General features: G+C 42.3%; 2 protein-coding genes and 1 long non-coding RNA gene across 4 annotated transcripts in view; 2 read left to right on the forward strand and 1 right to left on the reverse strand.

The window, feature by feature from the left end:
* Positions 1–2,173, forward strand: part of prx (periaxin) — a 32,559-nt gene extending 30,386 nt beyond the window's left edge. The window contains exon 9 of the mRNA XM_065960288.1: positions 610–2,173. Within this exon, the coding sequence (XP_065816360.1) occupies positions 610–896 (287 nt within the window). The 3' untranslated portion in view covers positions 897–2,173. The remainder of the gene's footprint in view (positions 1–609) is intronic.
* Positions 1,850–6,625, reverse strand: LOC136180478 (uncharacterized). Its single transcript, XR_010667124.1, has 3 exons — positions 6,489–6,625; positions 3,446–3,499; positions 1,850–2,505 (listed from the first exon to the last, which is right to left on the reverse strand). It is a non-coding gene; the product is annotated as an uncharacterized lncRNA (long non-coding RNA).
* Positions 6,615–22,123, forward strand: si:ch211-14c7.2 (uncharacterized). Of its 2 annotated transcripts, XM_065960290.1 has the most exons (7): positions 6,615–6,954; positions 7,678–10,695; positions 10,744–10,771; positions 15,788–15,987; positions 17,273–17,385; positions 18,495–18,609; positions 20,013–22,123. In XM_065960290.1, the coding sequence occupies exons 2-7, from the start codon at positions 8,164–8,166 to the stop codon at positions 20,142–20,144; spliced, it is 3,120 nt and encodes a 1,039-aa protein (XP_065816362.1). In that variant the 5' UTR covers positions 6,615–6,954; positions 7,678–8,163; the 3' UTR covers positions 20,145–22,123. The 2 variants fall into 2 exon arrangements, with proteins under 2 accessions (XP_065816362.1, XP_020499159.2); XM_020643503.3 differs by having other exon boundaries at positions 6,616–6,954; positions 7,678–10,771.
* The last annotated feature ends 1,600 nt before the right edge of the window (positions 22,124–23,723 follow it).

Here is a 23,723-nt window from a genome sequence, read left to right on the forward strand (position 1 = left end):
ACACATGCAGTCCACCCCCCCCAAAAAAAGGACATTTTCAGGAGTTTTGTGCAGATGTCAAAACACCATTGGACTTTCATTTACAGTGAATTGACACCATTTTTATTTTAACAACCAGTTTACTAGTCGCGGCTTGTAAGAATCCGCCTCTGCTGTGTGTTTTTGTAGATGCCTTGAGAAACATGAGTAATCTGGGTTATTTCTGCTTAAACTCAGAAAACACACAATTCAACATAGCAGTACATTACAAACTAGGGAAGTATAGTTAGAGAGATATTGACCTTGTGTGTTGCATTATGGGAAATGTATGCTGATGACTAAAAGTCTGTCTATGTTAGTTTCTACAAAATGTAAGCAAAATAAAATATTAAACCACATGGGTACTTCTTTAAGAGAAAGGCAAACCTGTGCAAACACAATACATCAAATATTGCCTTCCATTACCTTTGTGTTTAACATGTTCTGAATCTATTAATGATTAACATACAATCTCCTGCTTTCTCTCTATTACACAAGACTAAGTTTCTTTTCCCACTTCCTTTCTTTATCTGTCCTCCTCTTCTGCTTGTTTCCTTTCCTTTCCTCCTCCTCCTCCTCTTCCTCCTGCAGGCTTCCTCCAGCTGACTCCAGAGGGTTCTCCTCAGGCCCAGAGGAAGGGAGAGGTGGCAGGCGAGGTTGATGTCTCGGGGTCTTTCTGCCTCCACACCTCAGAGCACAGCTTCACCACCCAGGAAATGCCCGAAGAACACCAAGTCTCCTCCACAGAGGAGGGAACTCTCACCATGGTGACCAAAACCACCAGAATCACCCGGCAAGTCGTCACCACCGAAACACGATCAGGCGAATCTTCGACAACCACAACGTCACCACACAAGGCGTTGGACTTTGACGACTGAGGATGCTGTAATGATATCTTAAATGTCTTTGAATTGTGTTGTTTTTCTTTGGTGAGGGTGCAGTGTAAGCTGAGCCTGCAAAGTGGAAAACATTGTCGACATAAAAGTCTTTATTTTATATTTTAACAGTTGAGGAAAATTGAGATGAGAAAAATTACATTTCATCTTTGAGCATTTTTGTCATTACAGCAGCAACAGAGTAATATATATAAATCTTTTTTTTTGTTACTGTTCTTTGAGTTTCGTTAGTTTAGTCCTAATTATTTATCAGTTTTGTTTGGTTTTTCAGGTTTCTCTCTAAATGTAAACATGTGGTGTTGCTTCATTATTTATTGTTGTTTGTGGGTTCAACTTATACTGTAATGAGTCATTGACAAGCATCAGCATCATGGCTTCCACCATGACTTTATAGAGCAGTACAGGCCAGAGTAATATTCATGTATATACAACTTTATAAATGATTTTTTTGAGCAGTATCCCCTCAATTTGAAATGTAATTATTTTCATATCTACCAGTACAAATAATCTTTTTGTTTTTTGGCTGGATAACTTATCGTGTTTCTCTTGAAAGAGAAGAGTGAGCTTTTTGAGATTTTAGGCTTTTCTCATTTTCTTGCCATAGTTTTATATTTTGAGCATTTATCTGGTGCTGTGAGGTAGTCACAGTTGGTGAGCGAGACACTCTGGACTCTAATCTGCTGTGGGGATCAAACCTGTGACCCTCTCGTCAAAGGCTGTTCTCTAAAATGTAGGCCACCCTGCTGCTAATGTATTTTATATTTATGTTTATACTGTACACTGCGAGGAGAATATCGGTGCTGTTTGGCACTTAAACAAAATCAGTGAAAAGGACCTTGATAGCGTAAACTGTTAAACATTTGATCTCACTACCTAAATAATTTTCTCTCTGGGCAGATGTTATCATTACACTACTACAATGTCAGACCTAGTGATTGGAGAGCCTTGGTCTGGTCCCAAAGCCATCCCCTATAAAATAGATCCTCGGTAGCAAAGAAAGAGGTCAATAGGGGACTCAGGCACAACTATAATGTTTTTTACATGAGAACATTAAACACAACCCTAAGACAAGAGTATTGTTATGTCGAGGTAACACACAATGAGTAGTATCTATGTGTAATAGAGATGTATTACTTCTCTGGTTTTAACAATTCTTCAAAGTTCTCTTAGATGATAAGGGTTTCAGTGCCAAGTGTTTCTGTCAGAGCTGATTTTGAGAGGATGTTTGTTAAAATAAAATTATATTCACATGAAAAAGATTCAAATTGGAATGTCATGATGTCTTCACTTAAACAATTTTTTCATTTCAAAATAAGTCATGCACTTTAGGTGGTTCAGGTTTATAGTGTTCATTTCATTAATCAGCTGTTCTTGCAGAGTGAAGGACCTGACACACCAAGGAGATCGATGGTCGTCGGTCCTAGTTGGTCCGTCGGTGAGCAATCGTCTCTCTAGTTTTTGCGGTGTGTCCAGCTCCGTCGCTACCTGTCGGCCCCCGTCAGCCTTTATTCAGCCGATTTCGACATGTTGAATCAGCGTCTGTCGGCGTCGTCACGGTTGGTGAGGGAAGTCACTCTGATTAGCTGTTCAGCTTAGCGAATCAGTGCAATAGAAGAAGAAAAAAAAGAAGTGACTAGAGTCAAGATGCAACTGTTTGTCAGACATTATTCTCGATTAGATGTACCTTTATTACGAGTGGTGAGCGAGTGTAAAAAGTGTCTTCTCGTATCACAACAGCGGGTTATATATCCGCATTCTTCTCCGTCCTTGTCCTCTTCCGGTTTCCTTTTTTTGGAATGACGATTACAGACTACTATGGAGAGTTATTTCCTCTTACGCATGGGCAGAATGTAAGTGGTGGTTAGCCGTTAGCTGTAGTCTTTGCGGTGTGTTCAAGTGCAACTTTTTTTGCCAAAAAGGAAAGGAGAAACAGGTCGGATTTGAAGCCCCACTATAGCCACCGTACATGGGGTGCACGCACTAACCGCTAGTCTATCGACGCCCCGTCAATCTCGTTTTTTTTTACTATTTAATAATTTCACATAATAGGTTGTGTCATGAATTTTTTTTGTTGTTGTTATTAAAAGTAAGTTTCCTTTTTTTCTGACAGGATTGTTCTTCCATACAGTTACCAAAATCCATATGAACCCATTGTTTAAGATTTTTTTATTCTACTTTTATCCAGTCCTCTTCTTTGAACAGACAGTTAAGAAAATCAACATCCTCATGAGAACAACAAAAAAATAAGAAAATTTGCATTTGAAGGCAAATGTCAAACTAAGATTCAACGCAATCCCTGAAATTACAGTAAAAACACACATCTTTGCATGCAGAGGGCCCCCTGGTGGTGTTTTCAAAAACCACACAGAGACTGGATACACAAATTCCCTGTAGTTATGGGTATTCCATGTTCACAAGGCAGCTTTAATTTAATCATTTCACTTTTTTTAGGTTCATGTGTCTGTATTCTACACATTTTGGTTAAATCAGCAGATACAGAACGTCTGTGCAAGTGGACTGATTATTCTTACCTCATCACACTGCAGACCGTCTTCCCTCGATTAAGACGCTGCTTTAGGAATGAACTGCAGGAGCAAAAGCACAAATACATTTTGAGAATCATAAAACCCTTCAGTTGAGTCTGAATCAGTCACAGAGAAGAAGAGGAGTTTAAAAAATCTTCTGTGGATTAGAGACACAAAAGCACATGGATTAACTTCAGGAATAAAAAAATTCAAGAGAGGAGGGACTTTGGAGGAGAAAGTGATAAACTATGTGCATAGGCGCATGACGTCTTCTTATTGTGTGTGTGTGTGTGTGTGTGTGTGTGTGTGTGTGTGTTTCAGTCGATTTATCTTCTGCTGTGATGATGCTGTGCTACGTAAGAAACAAGGAGTGAGTGTATGTGAGGGAAGATTACTGCTGTATGAGGAGCGATCGATGCACCCAGCTAAAGTCTACCTCATTTGTTTTTAGTGGATAAAACAGAGAAGATAGAGACAGAGAAGAATTTTATGTCTTAACAAAAATCGTGCAAACATTCCTCACAGAGATCAAAAGACTGGACAGCTGTGACGCAGTGCAGACAACTAACTTTTACATATTAGGCATATTAAAATTTGAAAAGTAACATCTCGTCAGGGCTCCATCTAAACCCACTCCCTCCCCTCGGGCAGGTGGAAATTGAGGGGAATTTTAACTTGAAAGTGTCACCTTAGCGAGCCTAGCTGTTGCTAACTATTTGTCCTCTGTACCCAGAGGTTGGCCGTGTAGCTAAAATATTTGACCTTGCTTGTGTTAAGCTCGCACATTGCACAACTCATCTTCCAACTCGATCCATATCTTTGCTTTCATGTATTTTGGCTTCTACTGCCACCTATTGGCTTTATTGGGAACTGCACCTTGGGCAATGTGTCTTTCTAAACTACCATCACAGATCTGGGACATTTATCGAAACTGTAAAATTTGCATGGATGCACATATTGGCAAGGAGCACATGACGATATATTGATTTTCTGTCCTCTTGCTTTATCCAAACTCCTCCTCATCTCAGCCTTCTCTGCTTCTGTCTTCTTAGCAGGATGAGCGATTGTAACCATGGCAGTGGTCATTTGAGCTGAACTTTCACTGCCATCCTCCGTTACACCTGGAATATCTCAGACGGCAGTAAAGCACTTTAAATGCAAGCTGATGCACGGCAAAGTGAGGAAAGTGAGGCTGTGATTGGATGACATTGGTGTCTCTTGATGGACGTGATTGGTGCATGATGGTCTGTCAGATCTGATCCAGGATCAGTTAAGTGTCACCTTGTGATTACAGAGAAGTAACATCAATATACGGGACAGAGTATTTCCTGCTTAGGATGAACACATTTAGTTCCAAATATTGGATGTCAAATATGGGACGGTTTGCATCCCTACCTTGAGGAGAAAAACACTCACTGCCACCTTTGTTCTCATTATTGCAAGCAACAAACGCCCTTTAAATAATGTTCTGCATCGTCTCTTTCAGGCAGCTTCTACAGCATGCTAATCCACTGTAGCTCTGCAAAAGTGGTAATATCATGTCAGCATCAAGGGACATACATTTATTCATTAGTCCCTGTTTGGTATTCACCAAATTACTGCTGTTTGGCTGGCTTTTAATGAAACAGGACTGCAGTGGTGCAAATAGGGACAATGTGCAGGCTCTGCTGCTCTACTCAGAGATGTTTATGTAAAGTGAACACAGTCACTACAGAGTGTTTCTGCTCTTTGTTGCTAGCTAGCTAATGTTCTAACTTAACAAAAAAGATGTGAGTGTGCTTAGAAAACACTATCCACTATGACGGTCAACAAAAAAATAGCATAAACTTTCCAGGCATCACAGATCTAGTATCTCCAAGCTTACCAGCAGAGTATGAATCGTTGCGCAGCGTTTCCTGCCTCAGCCTCATGCACGGAGATGTCTACTTGATGCTGTGACCATTTCCTCACGTTGGTCTTCAGCATAGCAACACTGCCACCTGGTGATGTTTTAGTGGTACTGATCTCCAACAATAACACTGACAATGATTACAACTGTCCCCTAAATGTTCAACAATAAGTTAAGTCTCTTTTTTTTTACACTGAATATAGTAAATAGAAAACTTTTCATTGTGCATTATGTTCATCAAATTGCTTTGTTGAATAATCTGTGCATGAGTCACTTGAGCGGGGAGGGGGTGATTATATCTCGTGACCAGCGCACGACCATGGACTGTATGTATCTTACCTGTGCGCTCTCCATGCACATAATGAAACTGCGTCATTATCTTTTCTGTTTTCCAGTGTTTTTCTCTCTCTAGCATAAATATTAAGGCAAGATTTCTTTGGTGCTGTTTACCTGACTCTGTTGCTTCGTCCACCACTTCTGCGTTGACTTAAAGGCTTTATATGTGATTTTTTGATCCAGCAGGTGTCGCCCTTGAGCACCAGCATGAAACCAAAACAACTCGCAGTGCATTGTTGTGTTAGCATGCTAATGCTAGCGATCTTTATTTTGCTGGTATCTTCACACTGCATGTAAATTTACCTGAAATGAGCGTGATCTAGAAACACAGTTAAGCAGTGAGTACAGTATGTTATTCTTCTTTTCTCTAGTCCCTCAATTAAACAACTTTTATACACGAGGGGAGGAGTCAGCCGGCCGTCCTGGCGATGTAAACAAACTGAAGATAGGACTCTGAAAACTCTGAAAGCATCACAGACAGTGGGACTCGGGTGTTACACCCATTGTAGACAGTCATGACTCACAGAGTTATTTTCGGAGGATATACTTGATTTCTATATTTAAGTGTGAAAAATCACATATAAAGACTTTAATGTCATGGCTTGCCTCCTGAGAACCCCCCTCTCCCGGAAGAGTCTCCCACATGTGCAGTGAGAACAACATAGGCTACTATTGGAACTCTGGAGGATGTTAGGGGCAGTCTACCGGGAATGTTCTAGAAACGTTCAAGAGTGCATGGCTGATGTGAGAACAGCTATGATGATCTCTTCCTTACATCCACATTAAAAACCTTCTAGTGTGGCACTAACCATCCCTCATACATACACTTCCGCTCTCCTCGCCTCTCCTGCCTCCGTGTGGCACGATCCACCCCTCGTATCGGTGAGTGGGCTGCAAGTCAAATTAGCTCTCCGTCATCCTGCTCGCTGAGCGCACCCGAGGCTACTGCGGTAAGATGCGGCGACGCACGATGTCGAGCCGCGGTGGGTGAAGGGATGCGCCAATGGTCGAACGAAGAAAAGATGAGAGGAGAAAAAACAAAAAAGATTCACCGTGCTGTTCAGCTCTGATTTAGATGATGGGGCAGAGCTGAGTGCGTGTTTGACTTGATTTGTAACGCTGTAGCTCCAAGTGGTGCAGGCCGACTGGATGGGATGTGGTGGCGCTGATCCCGCTGAAGGATGCTCCAGAGCCCCGAGGAGGAAGAAAGGGCTTCTCCTGTAAACAACAAGGAAGCAGAGAGGCATCCAGCGAAGGGCACTTAATGTAAAGCGCAGAGGCATCGAACCAGGTGAGACACGATGAGTACCTTTTCCTCGCGCATCTCTCAGGACATGTTGGATGGGGGATACTGGTTTTGCTGGTATACAGTCTGTGGTTTGGTGTTTTATCTTCATCACAGTGTGCTCTCATGTGTAGGCTTAGTGAGATATGTGGCCCACACCAGTTCTTTGCTTCTTGCCGTAGAGCTCTATTGAGTCACTTTTGGTCAATCATGTAAGCTGTGTTGGCACGAGGAGGGGATTTATGGTTTATTGGCTCCTCTATGTGTCATTATTCATGTTTATTTTGTATGGCTGATGCAACAGTAATGCATGACATGTCTGATTGTACATATTTTATATTAAAAAAAAATGGCCTGTCTGTGTAGGTGTAGTATGAAAAGAAGCCACTTGGATTCAAATGTTTGACCTTTGACAGACTCACACCTCCACAAACAGGAGAGCTGTAATCCAGTGAGTCAAACCAAAGTGAAACACGATCTCCGCTCTTGTGTGGGATAACAGGAAATTAAACGTTACTCATTTATGCTTTCATTTACATTTTCACTCGATCTGCCTTGCATGATCTGATCCTATTACTTTTAAAAAAGGCTTGTATTGCTTCCACTCCTGGCCACCATTCTTACAATTTAAACTTTGAAAACAATTGGTCGAAAAATGCTGTTTCTGTACGAGCAGGCGTCGCAGCTTTCCAACTATTAATTGCCTTGTTTTGTCCCACTCCCCTGCAGGTTGTTCTGTGACAGCTGAGTCAGTCTCCTGTGCTGACAGTGGAGCTCTGACGACGGCGTCACTGTGCATCAGTCTGGAGGAAAGCAAACTTCTCATTATCCTCTCTCTCACGGTCTCTTTCTGACAGCTGGACGTCTGACCTGGGCGTTTGTTTTCCTCGTCACACTTTCAAAGTTAAGGAGCGGTGAAATGAAACTGAAAACACAAATCGGGCGCACCATTAGGAAAACAACAGATTCTGTTTTTGTCGACGAGAATGAACTGTTATTAATCTGTTGTTCATCAGCATGAGAGTCAGCTCTCTTATCGACTTTCTTGACATTAGTTTAGCTTTTCTATCATGCTCGGTGTGATTTTTCCAGACTTTAATATTTTAAACATTAGAGCTATTATGCTCTGAATCAAACACAGACTCTTGATGGTGCCAGTGTTCCCTCTTACATGACCGGCTGCGCTTTAATAAAGGATAAGTGAATAAATCATAAATGAGGCCAACGACAGGCACCATGCTGCAGCAGAATAACAACAATAACTACCCCTGCCTGAATGTGTCGGGCTCCACCCGGGACATGCTCCAGAAGTGCTCCAGAGCCTCCCTGCCCTTCCACAGCAGGATGGAGCTCGGCCTCGGAGACCTGCCACTGATCCGGGGGCTACGAGCCTGGGCCCTTTTCTCCAAGAATCGAAAGAAGGCTGGAGGTCTCCTGGGAGGAGGTCAAGCGCCCATAGCTCCTCCTGCAGGCCGAGGCAGTTCGCCTTCTTGCCCCCGGCCTGCTGATGTGTACCTCAGCGGTGAATGGGGCGGCATGGGGTACGGGATTCCCTTGGGGCTGGACGCTGGGCAGGCCGGGATCGGAGCTTTGGTAACGGTCGCCACCTTGAAGACATCAGAGGGCAGCGGGAAGACTCAGACTCAGTGCATCTTCCTCCGGACTGAGAAAGGGAGTTGTTTGTACTCGACAGCTAAACCCGGTTGTGGTATGACCTCCAGTGCAGCCTCCAGTGTTGGAGGATGGCTGAGAGGGAAGACAGGAGGAGGAGGAGGAGGAGGAGGGAGCAGAGATACCCCAGCCGGTAGGAGGGACAATGGGCCAACTCCACCGGCACAGACTGGAGCAAACCGGGTTAGAGTACGATCTGGCCGGAGATGGAGGAAGTCCTGTAATGCAGCAGGCCGGGAGAAAACTGGCCCGAGCAGAGAGCAGCAGCGGAGCGGTGGCGAGGTTCCTGCAGGAGAAATCATCCAAGAAGAAAGGCAGGAAGAGGGAGACAAAGGAAGCCTGGACTTTGAACAGTTTCCCAGCCCTCAGCAGGACAACAACAGGAGAGCGTGCAGAAGTCCCAGATGCAGCCACCACAACTCTCCTGAAACCTGCACTCGGTGTGGAAGGAACGCACAGAGGAAGGAAAGCCAGGATGAAAACGAGGGAGGCGAAAATCCAAGAGGAGTCATCCAAAACAAGCTGGACATCGAGCTGGAGGGAGTAAAGAAGGAGAAGCAGAAGAATGAGGAGGAGGAGGGAGGCGTCTGCGGCTTGGAGTCGTCTAATTCTGTTTTGGATGTACCAAACCCTGACCCAGAATCTGACCACCATAACCCAGAATCCCACAGCGGCTGTGATGTTGAAGAGATTAGAGAAGCAGAGAGTAACGAGAAAACCTCTCACATCAAGGACGACTGTTCAGAGAACAAAGAGGATACAGGCTCGGAGGAAATGAAAGTACAAACTAGGAACAATGATTTTAGTCATGACCGGTCTCCGAGGGCGACTGATGACATTTCATCAGGACATATTAGAGATATTGATCACAGAAAACCAGGAGAGATCCCCTGTGAAGACATAGCCGCTAATGTAAATGGATTTCCTGACTGTGTGGACACAGATCACGAATCAGAGGCAGAGATTGCGAATGTTGAGGAGGAGGAGGAGAAAGGAATTAATCAGACTGTTGCTGAACTCTCTGTCGTAGCAAACCGCTCTGAGGACGTCTCCACCGGCGCTGAGCCCTCCGCTCCTGTAGGGGGCAGCACCTGCCATGAAGATCACAAGAGTTTTGTTGTTTTGGGGGAGAGAGAGAACAGCAAAGAAGATGGAATTGAAGGGGTAGCAGATTTTGGAATCATGGCTAAGGAAGGACCGGATGATAGCCCATTTGAGCTACAAGAAGCAAACCGTGCCAACACTGTGAACGAGGACATAAAACCTCAGTTTTTCTTTAAAAATGTAGAAATCAGCAGCAAAAAAGGAGAGGTAGAGGCTTCATCTTTCTCCCTGAGACACACAAGTCCCCCCATCTTTGAAATTAGCGTGAGGATAGGAGAAGAAAACAGATGCAACTATAGTGGAACTGAGCTTATTGGAGCAGATTTTAGAGATGAGGCGGTGTTGGAAGAGAAAGAAGAGGAGTCACGGGAGGAGAATAAAGAGGAGAGAGTAAATCTTAAGGAAGGGGAAGAAGCAGAGGAGATTTTGAGTAAAGACTGCATCTCCAATGTGCACGATTCTGATGGTAAAACGATTAGTGTCAAAGAGGCTGAGGAGGACATTCATGTAAATAGCATACAGGACAAAGTAGTAAGAAGCTGTGCACTGAAACACGAGTGTGCAGGTGGATGCAGGGTGAGTGAGACCGAGGCTGGAGACACCTGTGGACAAACAAGCATCGCGCATGTTGAATTAAACGGAGAGACCAGCACTAACGTCACTAATGTTCCCTGTGCTGATCCCTCCACCTCCATTACACTCTCCACGGCTAATCCTGCCCCCTCTCAGCCCCCCTTGGGATCCATGGCAACCGGCCTGCCCTGTCTGGAGGCGGAGAAGGAGGAGGTGGAGGAGGAGGAGGAGGAGGAGGAAAGGTTAGGAGTGACGGCAGAAGACGGAGAAGGAGGCCAGGAAGGGAAGCGGAGGCACGGGAGAAGGCTGGAGGAGGAGAGGGTCTCCACCGTGGCCTCAGAGGAGGGGAGGAAAGAGGGGGAGGGGGAAGAGGAAGATGAGTTTGGAGTATTCATGCAGGCGGAGGGAGAGCCGGCCTGGAGCGAGGGATCCAGCATGTCTGCCTCAGTGCCTTGTGGGAGCAGAGGGAGTGTTGGTGAGTCTCCTGGTTTCTATGTTTGCTGGCCTTCTCTCTCTCTCTCTCTCTCTCTCTCTCTCTCGCTCAGTATTTCTCGCCCCTCTGACAGCTTTAGTACGTTTCCTTTCTGTCTTCTGCTGTGTGACGCAAACATTATTTTGGTTGAAGAAGTTGACAATCTGACATTACAGAGCTTCAGAAGTGGAGCAGAGTCTTCTGAGGATGTCACAAATGTTCAGACGCAGAGACGTTAAAAATATCAACTCTTCTCTTGTTGTTGTGCTAGAAATAACTCACTCAGAGTATTAGTGCGTTTTTAACCTTTTGTACTGTTTCAGGAATGCACTTACACATGCTCGTTTTGAAAGGGCCACACCGGTGAGTTTCTGTCTTTTAGCCTGTAAGAAACTTGAATGCTGTTAAATTAGCAGCTACAGAATCCTCATGGTGTTATCAGTGGAGTTGTTTTAAATCCTTGTAAGCTTCTTTACATGTATTTATGATGTAACACAGTCTGACAATACTTCAGACTTGATAGTAGGACATTTTGAAACCTGGCTGGAGCTCTTTAAAACAACCTTCTTGTTCCAGAAGTTAAAATCCCATTCAGACAAAGTTTGTGACTCACGGTTGGAGCGACTCCACAACTGTGATGTGCTTTAAACTATTCCACTTTGTCCTGAGTACTGAAGAATAATGAGTGTCTTTGGAAATAGTTGGATCATGGATTTTGAAGGTTTAAACATATGGACATTAAATAATTCTACAATTCACTTAGCAGAAGCTTTTATCCAAAGTGACGTACATCAGAGAGTAAGTACAACACAAGCAAGGATCTAGAAAAAAGAGAACAATGTCAGTCAGAGCAAACGATCAGCTTTGAGTCTGATTGGACACACAGGTGCTGACAGGAAGTGACCAGAGGCAAAGCACAACATTGAGGGCAGTTCTTGAGAGCTCTAATCAGTATAGAAACCATCTTATAAGTCGTCATTATCAAACAAAAACCATCGTCATTACCATCATCATCATCAATAATATGGAGACCATCATCATTAAGTTAGGTCTTTAGCTTTTTCTTAAAGGTGCAGAGGGACTCTGAAGATCAAATGGAGTTTGGAAGTTCATTCCACAACTAAATAACAGTCGTTAAATAAGCTGTTACATTTGCTTTCTTAGCATGAGGTTTCGTCTCATACCTATGCTATGTGTTATTGGATGTGTCCACAGAACAATCCAAAGAGTGGAAAAGGACATAGTGTTGAGCAGAGACGGGTATGAAGCAGCTTATTAATGTGCCCAAAGACTCCCACCAGTTTCTCCTGGGTCTCAGGTTATACTGTACATCATCGCTCGCTGTAAATCTTCTGAATACGACCTGCTGCGTTTACTCCTAGCAGAAATTTTAAGGATGGCTGGAAAAGTCCAGATAAAGTCCTGGTGAAAAATGTGGCCGTTCTCGTTCACACACGCAGCCCTCCTGATGTTTCAGGAGTTTTGGGAACGTGTGAAACTCTTACACATTCACTTTTCAAAGTTGAGATAATCAAAATCAAAATAAATAATTGTTAATTTATAAGGAGAGTTATGTGTTTCTAAGTGGATTCACATAGACAGACAACATATTGTTTGTAATGATTTGACTACTTCACACCTTTATGAAATGATAGAAACCAGTCTGAAAAAAAAACTAAAAGTGGAAGTCAAGTTGTCACTAAAATGTGGAGTATACATGATTTATTGGGAAAGATTTAAACTCAAACACATTGCTAATATAAAAGAGACACCATATTAATAAATAATGTCTGACTTCACAGTGCTGTGAGCAAGTACACCAACTGAATGCATAAAATAATAATCTGACAGTGTGAATCAGCTCGTCTATATTCAACACACACACGACACACATGCAGCTGAGAACGTCACATCTCAGAGTCTTTGTCTTTGTGCCTCGAACATGCCGTGTTAATCAGTCCTTACGTTCCCTCAGTGTGCTCCCTTTAGCTAATCACTTAAGCCCAGTTACCTCAGAGGGCAACAAGGCTAAGCCGAGGTTTCATCATCATACATTTGTCCTCCCTTCATACACCTGCTTTATTGTAGTATTTGAACAAACTGTAGAGGATTTAAGAGTTTGAAGGTGCTGCCTGCATCAACAGATCATTTAGTGTAAATAGTATTTAATGTGTTAAGAGGATCGTTCAGATTCAGTTTGTGCACCTTTGATGGCCACACACACAGTTTTTGTTTGACTTTCTCGGGTTTGAAGAAGTGTCATCACTCTGGATAAAAACACACAATATATTGCAAGTTTTAAATGTCAGCGCACGCTAACACACTCCTCAAACTAATATTATGTTTCATCACCAGGATATTGAGTTGGAAGCTGAAATACATTTTCATAATGAAGTTAGCTAACCTGTGACCCTCACTCTCTCTCTGTGCAGGTTTGCTAATCAATCCTTAAGGCAGCCGGCATCGCTCTGATGTTTACGTATTGATTATAAGATTATTAAAACATCTTGATATCATAGTAAGAATCATCTCTGCAGTAATGTTTGCCAAAGTTACAATACTGTGGCATGACTACACATATGAATACACAAACAATATTTAAAGAATAATGTAACATAATGCACTCAACTCGTTCAAGAGTCTGCTAATCATATGTGAAAGTATTTGCTTCCAGGAAAAAAGGACATTAAAAATGACACAAAACAGCAGCGCTGATTGATGGAATTTAAAGGCTTATTATACGATTTTTTGATCCAGCAGATGTCGCCCTTGAGCACCAGCATGAAACCAAAACAACTCGCGCTGCATTGTTGTGTTAGCATGCTAATGCTAGTGATTTTTATGATGCTCGTATCTTCTCACTGCATGTAAATTTACCTGAAATGAGCGTGATCTAGAAACACAGTTAAGCAGTGAGTACAGTATGTTATTCTTCTTTTCTCTAGTCCCTCAATTAAACAACTTTTATACATGAGGGGAGGAGTCAGCCGGCCGTCCCGGCGTTGTAAACAAAGTGAAGATAGGACTCTGAAAACTCTGAAAACATCACAGACAGTGGGACTCGGGTGTTACACCCATTGTAGACAGTCATGACTCACAGAGTTATTTTCAGAGGATATTCTTGATTTATATTACATTTAAGTGTGAAAAATCTCATATAAAGCCTTTAAGTTGTGAAGTACAATAAATGTGTTTGTCCTAAACTGACTGAGAGATGTTAAAAATGAGAGGATTGTAGATAAAAAGGTTTGATCTCAAAGTATGATACCGAGTTGAATAAGTTCATAACATGAAGTGCAAAATAATTTGATCACTAAAGTTTCTAATCTTGTCAGAAATGTGGAGCCGAGCTCCACTTGGCTCTCGGATGGAAGTCAGAATCTGTCCTGACCTGAATTCCTCTCACTCTCACTACACGTATTAATCATTCAGAGTTTGTGTTCAGGGAGGAGGAGGAGGAGGAGGAGGCAAATGAGGCCCGGGACACTGAGCTCGTTTTTAAGCCTCAGGTTGTGGGGCAATGGGTGAAAAAGAATGTCACACAAACACACACACACACACAGTAACAACAGCAGTGTCTAATATACACACCATGTAGCCTGTGAGTGATGACAGGTAACATGAGAAGGCAACCAGCATCAAAGTGAGACAAATATTCACTGAGATGTTCCCTTTGGAGCGAGATGTTGCTGTTTGATAGCTTGTAAAAGATTGATGTTTATGGGGTAGAAGTAGGTGTGTGAGAACATGCTACACAGCTCCTGGTACAGCTAAGTGAATTGTAGTGTGGGACATGGGAGTGTCATTTCAGGTTGCTCTATCTGAACCTTTATGTGGAAATTCTACTAACAATCTAACTTTTGAGAGCATAGGACACAGTTATGGTGTGGTATGATAACAAGCAGCTTTTTACACCATTATTGTCGATCCAATTTAAAGGCTTTATATGAGATGTTTCACACTTAAATATAATATAAATCAAGTATATCCTCTGAAAATAACTCTGTGAGTCATGACTGTCTACAATGGGTGTAACACCCGAGTCCCACTGTCTGTGATGTTTTCCGAGTTTTCCGAGTCCTATCTTCACTTTGTTTACATCGCCCGGACGGCCGGCTGACTCCTCCCCTCGTGTATAAAAGTTGTTTAATTGAGGGACTAGAGAAAAGAAGAATAACATACTGTACTCACTGCTTAACTGTGTTTCTAGATCACGCTCATTTCAGGTAAATTTACATGCAGTGTGAAGATACCAGCATAATAAAGATCGCTAGCATTAGCATGCTAACACAACAATGCAGCGCCAGTTGTTTTGGTTTCATGCTGGTGCTCAAGGGCGACATCTGCTGGATCAAAAAATCACATATAAAGCCTTTAACAAGTCAACCTCAAACACATTCTCAGTGTAATGATGGTTTACTCAGTCTAATACAATTCTACAATTCATTTAGCAGACGCTCCAATCCAAAGAAACGTACAACAAGAGCAAGGATCTAGAAAGGTCAGTAAGTGCAAACGATCAGCTTTAAGTCTGATTGGACACACAGGTGCTGACAGGAAGTGACCAGAGGCAAAGCATGACATCGACAGCTGTTCTTGAGCTCTAATCAGCATCAAAACCATCATAATCGATATCATTAAGTGCGTCGGTGTTCATAAAGAGCTGGGTCTTTAGCTTTTTTCTTAAAGATGCAGAGGGACTCTGCAGATAAAATGTAGTTTCTGTTATTTCATTCTACCACCGGGGGGCGACAACGCAGCGTCTTAGGGCCTTGTTGTGAAGGTTGTATCAGACGCCCTTCACTGGCAGAGCGTAGTGGGCGGGAGGGAGTGTAGACCTGGATCAGAGAGTTTAGGTAAGAAGGAGCCCTCCAGTCTTCTATCCAGGTTGGCAGAGCCGCCTTGAAACGTGACACACACCACAACACTAACAGGATGTTTTCTACACTTACTACAAACTACTATTAACGCTGTGTTTGTGTGTGTTTGTGTGTGTTTGTGTGTGCGCCTGACAAACAGCACTTGGAAACCACGCCATCACTGGAGAGTCGACTCACTGGACACCCGGCTGGACGGACAGCTCGTTCCCCCAATCAGACGACACCTGGACGGCCTTTCCTCAGGATTCGTCAGATGGCAGTCGAGATGCAGACGGACAGTGGTGGCCGACCTGCGCTGTGGAGCAGAGCAGAGAAAAGCTCTTGGCCAATCAGAATCTGGTAAAGTTCTCCGTCTTATAAGCTAAATCTACAAGCATCTGCGTATTTAACTTATACTTCAGCTGTAAGCAAGAACTATATAATAAAGCAGCTTCATTTAACGTTACTATGGAAACAGCAGTGCACAGCTTCTGCTAGCTAACAGCTGCCTGTCAGCTGTAGGTAAGGTTTGCCCACACATCACATGACAGAAGTAATTTACTCTCCGCTAACAATGCTAACTTCAATATTGCAGACCTCAGTCCTCACCATCCTTCTTATCCTCCTCATTACACTGATGTTTGGCCCTACTGTGGCTCCAACATGTTAGCAATTAGCATCATCAATGATAGAATTAGCTGCCTGTGAATCGTCGGCCTCAACATCTTCCACTCTCAACGAGCGGAGAATCATCATCACTCGTATCCCTGCAGCGTCATTACGCAAATCATAACTGTGTTTAAAGTTAAATTAAATCCAGATTGCTTCTCCACATTCACAGGTATTATTCCATAAATCGTTTTTTTATCTCAAAATCAAGGGGAGAGGCTTCAACTTAAGGGGTTCCAGCCTTTTTGAGGGATTATTAACATTATCACTGTGAAGTTAGCAGTTAATCATCGCGTTTATCTGGACTCAGGAACATGTTCACTAACTAAAAAGATCTATCTATTTGTTGGTTTTTACTTGTGAAAAATGTAAGAGGCTTATTTCTAACAATTTTTAGAATTAAACAAAGTAGAGAAATCTATCACTCGGGTTAGAAGTAATTATGAGCCATGTCCCTTTTTTAATTTCCTGTTTTCCAACACCGTTACTGTGGAAACACATCCAAGACACCGCCCTAGGGATAAGGTGACAAAGTTTTCAGACTTAAATTAGTCAGTATTTTGTAGCTCACATTAGACCAGTGTAAGCTCTGAGTGCTTTTTTTTTCTGAGAAAGGAGCCGACACTGCAGGAAGAGTCTCCCAGCGGACGTTAATGCAGTGAAAAGATGCAGATGAAAAACGAGCTCTGCTTAAAGCTGCAGCGAAGGAGAGAAAAAGTGTTTTCAAATGAGCTGTTTTTCGTATGCTTGCAGGGTCATGAAGACGCTTCTTAGGCAGGGCAGGTTAACTAACACATGTTAACGGACAGAGAAGGGCTACACAGATATACTCCTGCATCACAGATACATGCTGTCCTGTGGGAGCGGCATGTTTACTTGTTTTTCTTTCTTATCACATGAGCGTTAGGTTTGCTGCCCTGCAGGAAAAACACATCCTGTTAAATCTTGTGACTTATTTTTTGTGTCTGTTTTTCAGGCGTCTGTCTTCGCTGAGGCCTTCCCGTCGCTGCCTGCTTCGTCCTCAAGTGACCTCGATAATGTTCCCACCCTGACCCAGATCCTCCGAGGCAGGGCAGACCAGGACCAGGGGTAAGTTAACATCTCAACTGAACCTATTTCAGGTCAGTTTACATAACCGAATCATTAGAGATTTACTGCGTACTAATTGATCTGCTGCAGTGTGTAAAGGTTGTGTCGACACATTCCTACATTTTCTTAGAGTATAAATCAGAGCCAACAGACAAGTCCTTCATATTGGGCTTCAACCTGCTGCAGGAAACTAACATGGAGATGGACATGGAACAGTTGTACAGCAAGTCAGAAAACACATGAACACAACGTTATTACTGCAAAGACCAATTTCTTTTAAGTTTTTGAGAGCTTCAGTGAGAGTGAGTCGTTTAAACTTTTCCCCAAATCCTCAAACAGTGTTTTATTGTAAGATGGATGGTGGGATCCATCCATGTGGTTATGTGCAGAAATGTTATATTCATATATTTAGAGGAACTATGCTCCTGGAAAATGTGATAAATCGAGGCCACCTAGTGGTCGTTGTTGTTGTGAACTGCAAGTTAAAGACAGACAGAAGGTCTAGATATAGATTGTGTTTATGATTGGTTGTGATGGCAGAGTGTTTAAGACAGATACTCTTGGATGCAAATTGCAGATATAGAATAAAACATTTTATTTTCTACGATCACAAACTAACGTAAGTGAACAGTTTACAGACAGGATTTACTCCGCCATGTAAAGAATTCATTCTCCAAGAAAATCACTCATAAGATGTCATTCATACAGTGTGTGGTAGTCTGATGAGTTAAACATAACATAAAAAAATATATATTACAAATGTTTAGACAAAAGAATCCACGTTTCATTACAGCCCCATAAAATACCATTTTATCTCTGTCAATTAAAGATCAGAAAATGATTTTTTTGATACTTTTCTAACCAAAAGTCAGTCATTAAGGCAGTTTCTGAGTAACACTGAAATATTTGAGCTTTGGCTCTTTTACACCAGCTGAACATGACCCAGTTTTTTTCACTATTAAATCACTATTAAAATCCATTAATTTAATCTGAAAACATCATTGTATGTTTTATGCAGATTCTACAGCTGTGATTTAATTTAAAATGTATCTGTGTCTGTTTGTCTTTCTGGTAAATCGTGGCTCTCTTGTTCATGTTTGACCCCGCAGGCTGTTGGACAGTTTCCATGACTTGAACAAAATGATTTGTCAAAGATACAAGAGAGCCAACGGCGTGTCTCGTGACCTCCTCCTGACGATGTTTCACCTGGAGCAGCCGCACGCTGTGAGTATAAGACCGGTGTCATTCACAAAACAAACATGGGAAAACAAAGTCTGTCTCGCCCACTTGACTCACATCCAGCGTTCAGAGTTTTAATGAGCTCTTTAAAATGATGTTACACTTAATTCTCTCTCCTCCTTTCTGCACACGCTCTCCATAATTTCATGAGGACAAATCAGCACAGGGCGCTTCATGTTGAGTTTCAATTTGTGAAGCTTCGGTGTTGTTAAATTGAATTTGTCCCTGCAGCATTAACAGTGTGTGAAAGGGACTGATAGTGCTGTTTGACTGGTGGCCTTGAAAACTGCAGTTTCATTTAAATTAAGTGACCGCTGTTACATGCAAAACACCCCTCACACTCCACAGTCGCAGATAAACGAGCCGATGAGGCCGGAGGGGGATGAGGGGGAGGGGCAGCGTTTGAGGGAAATACAAAGCACCTGCAGGAGAAGCAAACGTGGTTCACTCCTCCAGAGTCTTTGTTTCAGGGTGACAGAGCAGGAAGCACACTCTGCTGAAGGCTCTTCTTTAAACTGTTTTGTCTGGGTACCATGTCTTCACTCAAGTAATAAGTTGTTAGCTTAACATTATTAACAATAAGTTACAGATGCTTACACATGATTACATGTTGTTTTCTTTTTTTAAACAGAGAATTGTGCACAAATGAAACACCATGGAGGCTCTACTCGTGGGAATAGTCTAATTTCTGAGGTTATTTATTGTTGGGTATTTGGATCATACGGGTCACAATAAAACATTTTGCTACTTTTACATTTAAAAAAAGCTCAACACTGATTTTAAATTCAACGACTACTTTACATAATGCTCAAATTCTCACATTTAGAAATAAACAGGGAGAGAAAATATATGTTGATAATCACCTTTTATTGAGAATGAATATAGAGGAAGTCGGTGAGTTTAATATGAATGTGAAATGTGTGCAGTGATACGGTGATGTGCTGTAGCTTCTCATTTATTGATTAATAGATTGGAATGTATCATAAATAAATAGTTGGATATTATCCAAGAAGCATGGTTCACCTCTCAAAATTCAGTTTTTTTTAAACTACTCGTCCAAAGCAAACAAAAAATGATAAAATAATTGTGATCAGGGGCGCCTGTAGCCTAGTGGTTAGTGTGCACGCCCCATGTGCGGAGGCTGCAGTCCTGCTGGCAGGCAGCCTGGGTTTGAATCTGACCCGTGGCTCCTTTCCCGCATTCCCCACTCTCTCTCTCTCTCTCTCTCTCTCTCTCTCTCTCTTTGATTTTGGACTCCATCCACTGTCCTATCTCTAAAAATGAATGCATAAAAAATTCCAAAATAACCTGAGAAACCCTTTTTAAAAAAGTGTGATCAGATGTCTTTTTGAATCTCTGCATCACGGTGTGTTTTTATTATTCTGCAGGAGGTTAAACCTGCTCCTCGGACAGCCAATCGACGACTCTCCCCTGGCCTTCCCTCGGCCAATCAGCATGCTCAGAATGCTGCTGCCAAGCGACGGCTGTCATATGACTACAACAGAAACATCATGGAGTAACTGAGCAGCTCTTGGTTGGATTTTGATGAAGAGCTGCAGCTTGAACCTGAGCTGGGCACAACAGACTGACCGCAGGTTTCCGTCGACTCTGGATTCACATCCTGCGATCTATCTCCTCGCAAAAATAACTGAGCGACCTTTTGGCTCTTTGCACTTCCTGGTTCTTAAAGCTCGAACCCGGTGACAAGACGTAACCTTGATAAAAATGAAACAACTCTTTCGGTTGTGTTTCAGAAGTTGTCTCCTCCAGCTCCCTTCGATGTAAACTGCTGGAGTGTTTCATGACTCACCCTGTGCCACCTCGTTCACCACCACAACCATTTTCATTTTCCAACTCCACCATGAGGACAGCGCGACGTCACAGACTGATTGGAGCATGATGACCCCCAAGTTAACAGGCACTCATATTAGAAGAGTCATAAATGCTTTTATATAACTACACACCCCTGAAATTGTCCCTCCTGTTGTTTTATCAGAGAAGATTTAAAGAGAAACACGTCTTCACTTGGAGGGCAGAAAGCGTCTCTTTGTTTGAGTTTCATACCAACGAGCCAAACAAGAATGAAACATCACCGATTCTGCTTCTTTGTGATGATTGCATTCATCGTTCTGGAGGTCACCTTTCTATGGACTGATCTGTTTGGATGGAAGTATTTGCTGTTTCATTTTTGAGTCTGCTGTCACTAGTTAACCTTGGTTATTCTCTCACCCCCTTTCTACTCATGTTATCTTTTGTCTTGAGATGAGAATAATTGTTTTACTCAAACAACGAGACGTTTTCTTCCTCTGGAGCCGCTCTGACAGAAAGATCGGGAGAACCGATTGTGTGTCTAAACCCAACTTACAACTTACACTCACTCAATGTATCCAGATGTTCAAGGAGGCAGATGCCAGGAACACTGACTGTGATATTTTCTTACGGATATTATGGTTATTTAACACTGAGCTGCAACTTATGATACCCCTTATCGGCATATCGTTTGCGTTCACAATGTTAGCTTTGAATTAGACACTGTGACAATTTCGAGTAATTCTGTATTATTGAGTGCCAAGTCTGATGTACTGGAGCTTTTAGAGAAATGCATTGAAGTTATGGGTGTGACAAAATACTTTAAACTGCAAACCCTAAAATGTTATTATTTTGTTTGAGAAAAAAAAACAGATGATGACATAATGCTCTTTAATCGCTGTAAACACACATCTGTTGGATTCAGTCAGAATCCAATGATGATTTATTTTAAATGACAGAGGTGACAGAAATCCCTTTGATCACACAAAGCAGTAAGAAGTAGCTTCACTTGCAGAACGCCGGCTCCAGATAGGACGAGTCTTCACCTCTTTTTTTTTAGATTTTGCAAAAGTGATGCATGTGCATTCATTGTGTATTAGATACAAAAAGCCAAACACAGGACTCTTAAGGTAGTTTCGGTTCCTCAGAGAAACAGATTTGTCTTCCAGTTAGTGCCAACAGTGTGAAAAGTGCCACGTTTACAGGGTTACACACAGGAAGCAGACACATTCAGGAGGAAACGCCGACACACTGAAGTGGACTCACAAAGAAAAATGTTGGCATGTGATGTTTGTTTTCATTCTTGTTTTTTTTTTCTTTGTCTGCCTCTCTCTCTCTCTCTCTCAGAACACACACGGGCGAGTGAACTGCACGGGCACAACTTGAATCAAGCTGCCTATCAGAACCACGTTTATGGGTTCACATTACTTCCACGTCAATAATGCACTGAACATTTTTAATTTAGACATACTAGAACATATATTTGATCTCAAGTTTACTTTGCTTTACGTTGTATATTTCACCTGTCAATCATTCGTGATGATGTTCAGAAACAATCATGTGTTCGTGTGTCTGCCGTTTGTGCAAACTACAAATCCTTGAAAATGTAGAAGATGAATATTTTCTGACCTGGGGAAGGAGGAGTTGTCACCTTGTGAACTGATGTAATAAAATGATGCAGTGTGATGGACGACAGCTTCCTCATGTTCAATCTCGCTGGTGTCTGTATGCGTGGCTGTGCAACATTTAATAGTCAGACTCATTACTGAAGACAAAGACAGCTATTTAAAATAATCATCGTCCTGCTGTAGAGGCGTCCTGATGTTAAATTAACTCGGACTTGATGCGACTGCAAAATGCATCTAGGCGCCAACAGCTTCATAATGTTCTATGAAACAGTGTTGACAGGTAGGTGATAAAATAACACGTTGGATGCATTTCATAAGAGGAGAGGTTTAAAATCAACATCATTGTCAAAAGTTAAAAACAGCCGCCGAGCTGGAAGGGAAAGTTCAGGGTCACAAGCTTAAAGTTTCAGCTTGGAGGCAAACCACCACCGTCTCCCCTCTGACCATCGTAAACAGAGATGAACAGATTAACGGCTCACATTGTGACATCGTTCACCGGAACAAGTAAAACAACATGTTGTGAAACTTGTGTTTAAGGGGTTTTATGATTATGCAAAAGTGAGAAGAGGACTGTTGGATTTGGCCAAAGTTTAGCTCAATTTATAGAAGTGTTCCTGAATCTTCAGTTTACTGTAAAAAAAAAAGCAAAAAAACATGGACGTCGTCTCAGTGATGTCACTAACTGGTTTGAAGCCCACTGATGTGAGTCACCATGTTGGAAATCTTAACATCCAGTGTTGAAAAATGATGACACTATAGAAGTGCAAAATCCTGCAGTTCCTCGAATGTCCACTTGAGGCTGGCTGCAAAAGAAAAATGCCTCTTTTTACAGTAGAAAAAAATATGTCAGGCACATGAAACTGATTTGGTCTTAACAGCTCTATTTTTATCAGCACACTCTACAGGGGGTTGAATTTGACAAGTGAGTTGATGCTGTTTGTCCAGAGGCCCAATGCCCGCCTCAGCTCCGCCTCTTTGCCTGTTACTAGGTTACCCAAAGGTTAGTCCGAGTCAGCATTTACAGTATGGTGACAACAACTGATGGGCTTTAAAAAATCTGCTTTAGAAACCAATGGGTGATGTCACTGAGACTACATCTCTATGTTCACATATATTCTTTGGTCAATCTAGAAACAGACGAAGCAGTGGAGCTGAGGCCTCCTGGCAAACAGCTACAATGTGCCACGCCCCACACTTCACAAATGGACAGTGTATCTTAATGAAGACATGAGCTATTCCAGTCAGAAACGTTTTTGAACCAGGCTGTGAACAAGTTTATTTCTGCTCTTTAAGGGCCTTTTAATGGGTGTGTTAATGGGACTTTTGCAGCCACCCTCAAGTGGACACTCGAGGAGCTTACGTTTTTTTCACTTCTTGATTGGCTTCATTTTTTCCACACTGGAAGATCCAGTTTGGTTTATGTTATCTTTGCATTACATTGGATAAAGCTTACTTTAAACACAGCATGCAGGCTTAGGGTTTCTTTAAATAGATAAATAAATGTGAGTGCAGGTTAGGCTGTCTGCAGCATTACTCAGGGAATTCCACTTCATCACAGGCTGAAGACATTGATTGCTTCACATTGACATAAACATGAACATCTGTCCTCTGTGAGATGATTGAAGCAGCTCTTTGGCTCCGAGAGAGTTAAACACTTGATTT

Source organism: Labrus bergylta, chromosome 11, assembly GCF_963930695.1.
Source record: "Labrus bergylta chromosome 11, fLabBer1.1, whole genome shotgun sequence".
In the NCBI taxonomy this organism is placed as follows: Eukaryota; Metazoa; Chordata; class Actinopteri; order Labriformes; family Labridae; genus Labrus; species Labrus bergylta.

Coding starts and splice junctions, on each gene's coding strand:
- si:ch211-14c7.2 (XM_020643503.3), top strand. CDS start 8,164: ATGAGGCCAACGACAGGCACCATGCTGCAGCAGAATAACAACAATAAC. Junction 15,988..17,272: donor TCTTGGCCAATCAGAATCTG/GTAAAGTTCTCC, acceptor TCTGTTTTTCAG/GCGTCTGTCTTCGCTGAGGC. Junction 18,610..20,012: donor ACCTGGAGCAGCCGCACGCT/GTGAGTATAAGA, acceptor ATTATTCTGCAG/GAGGTTAAACCTGCTCCTCG.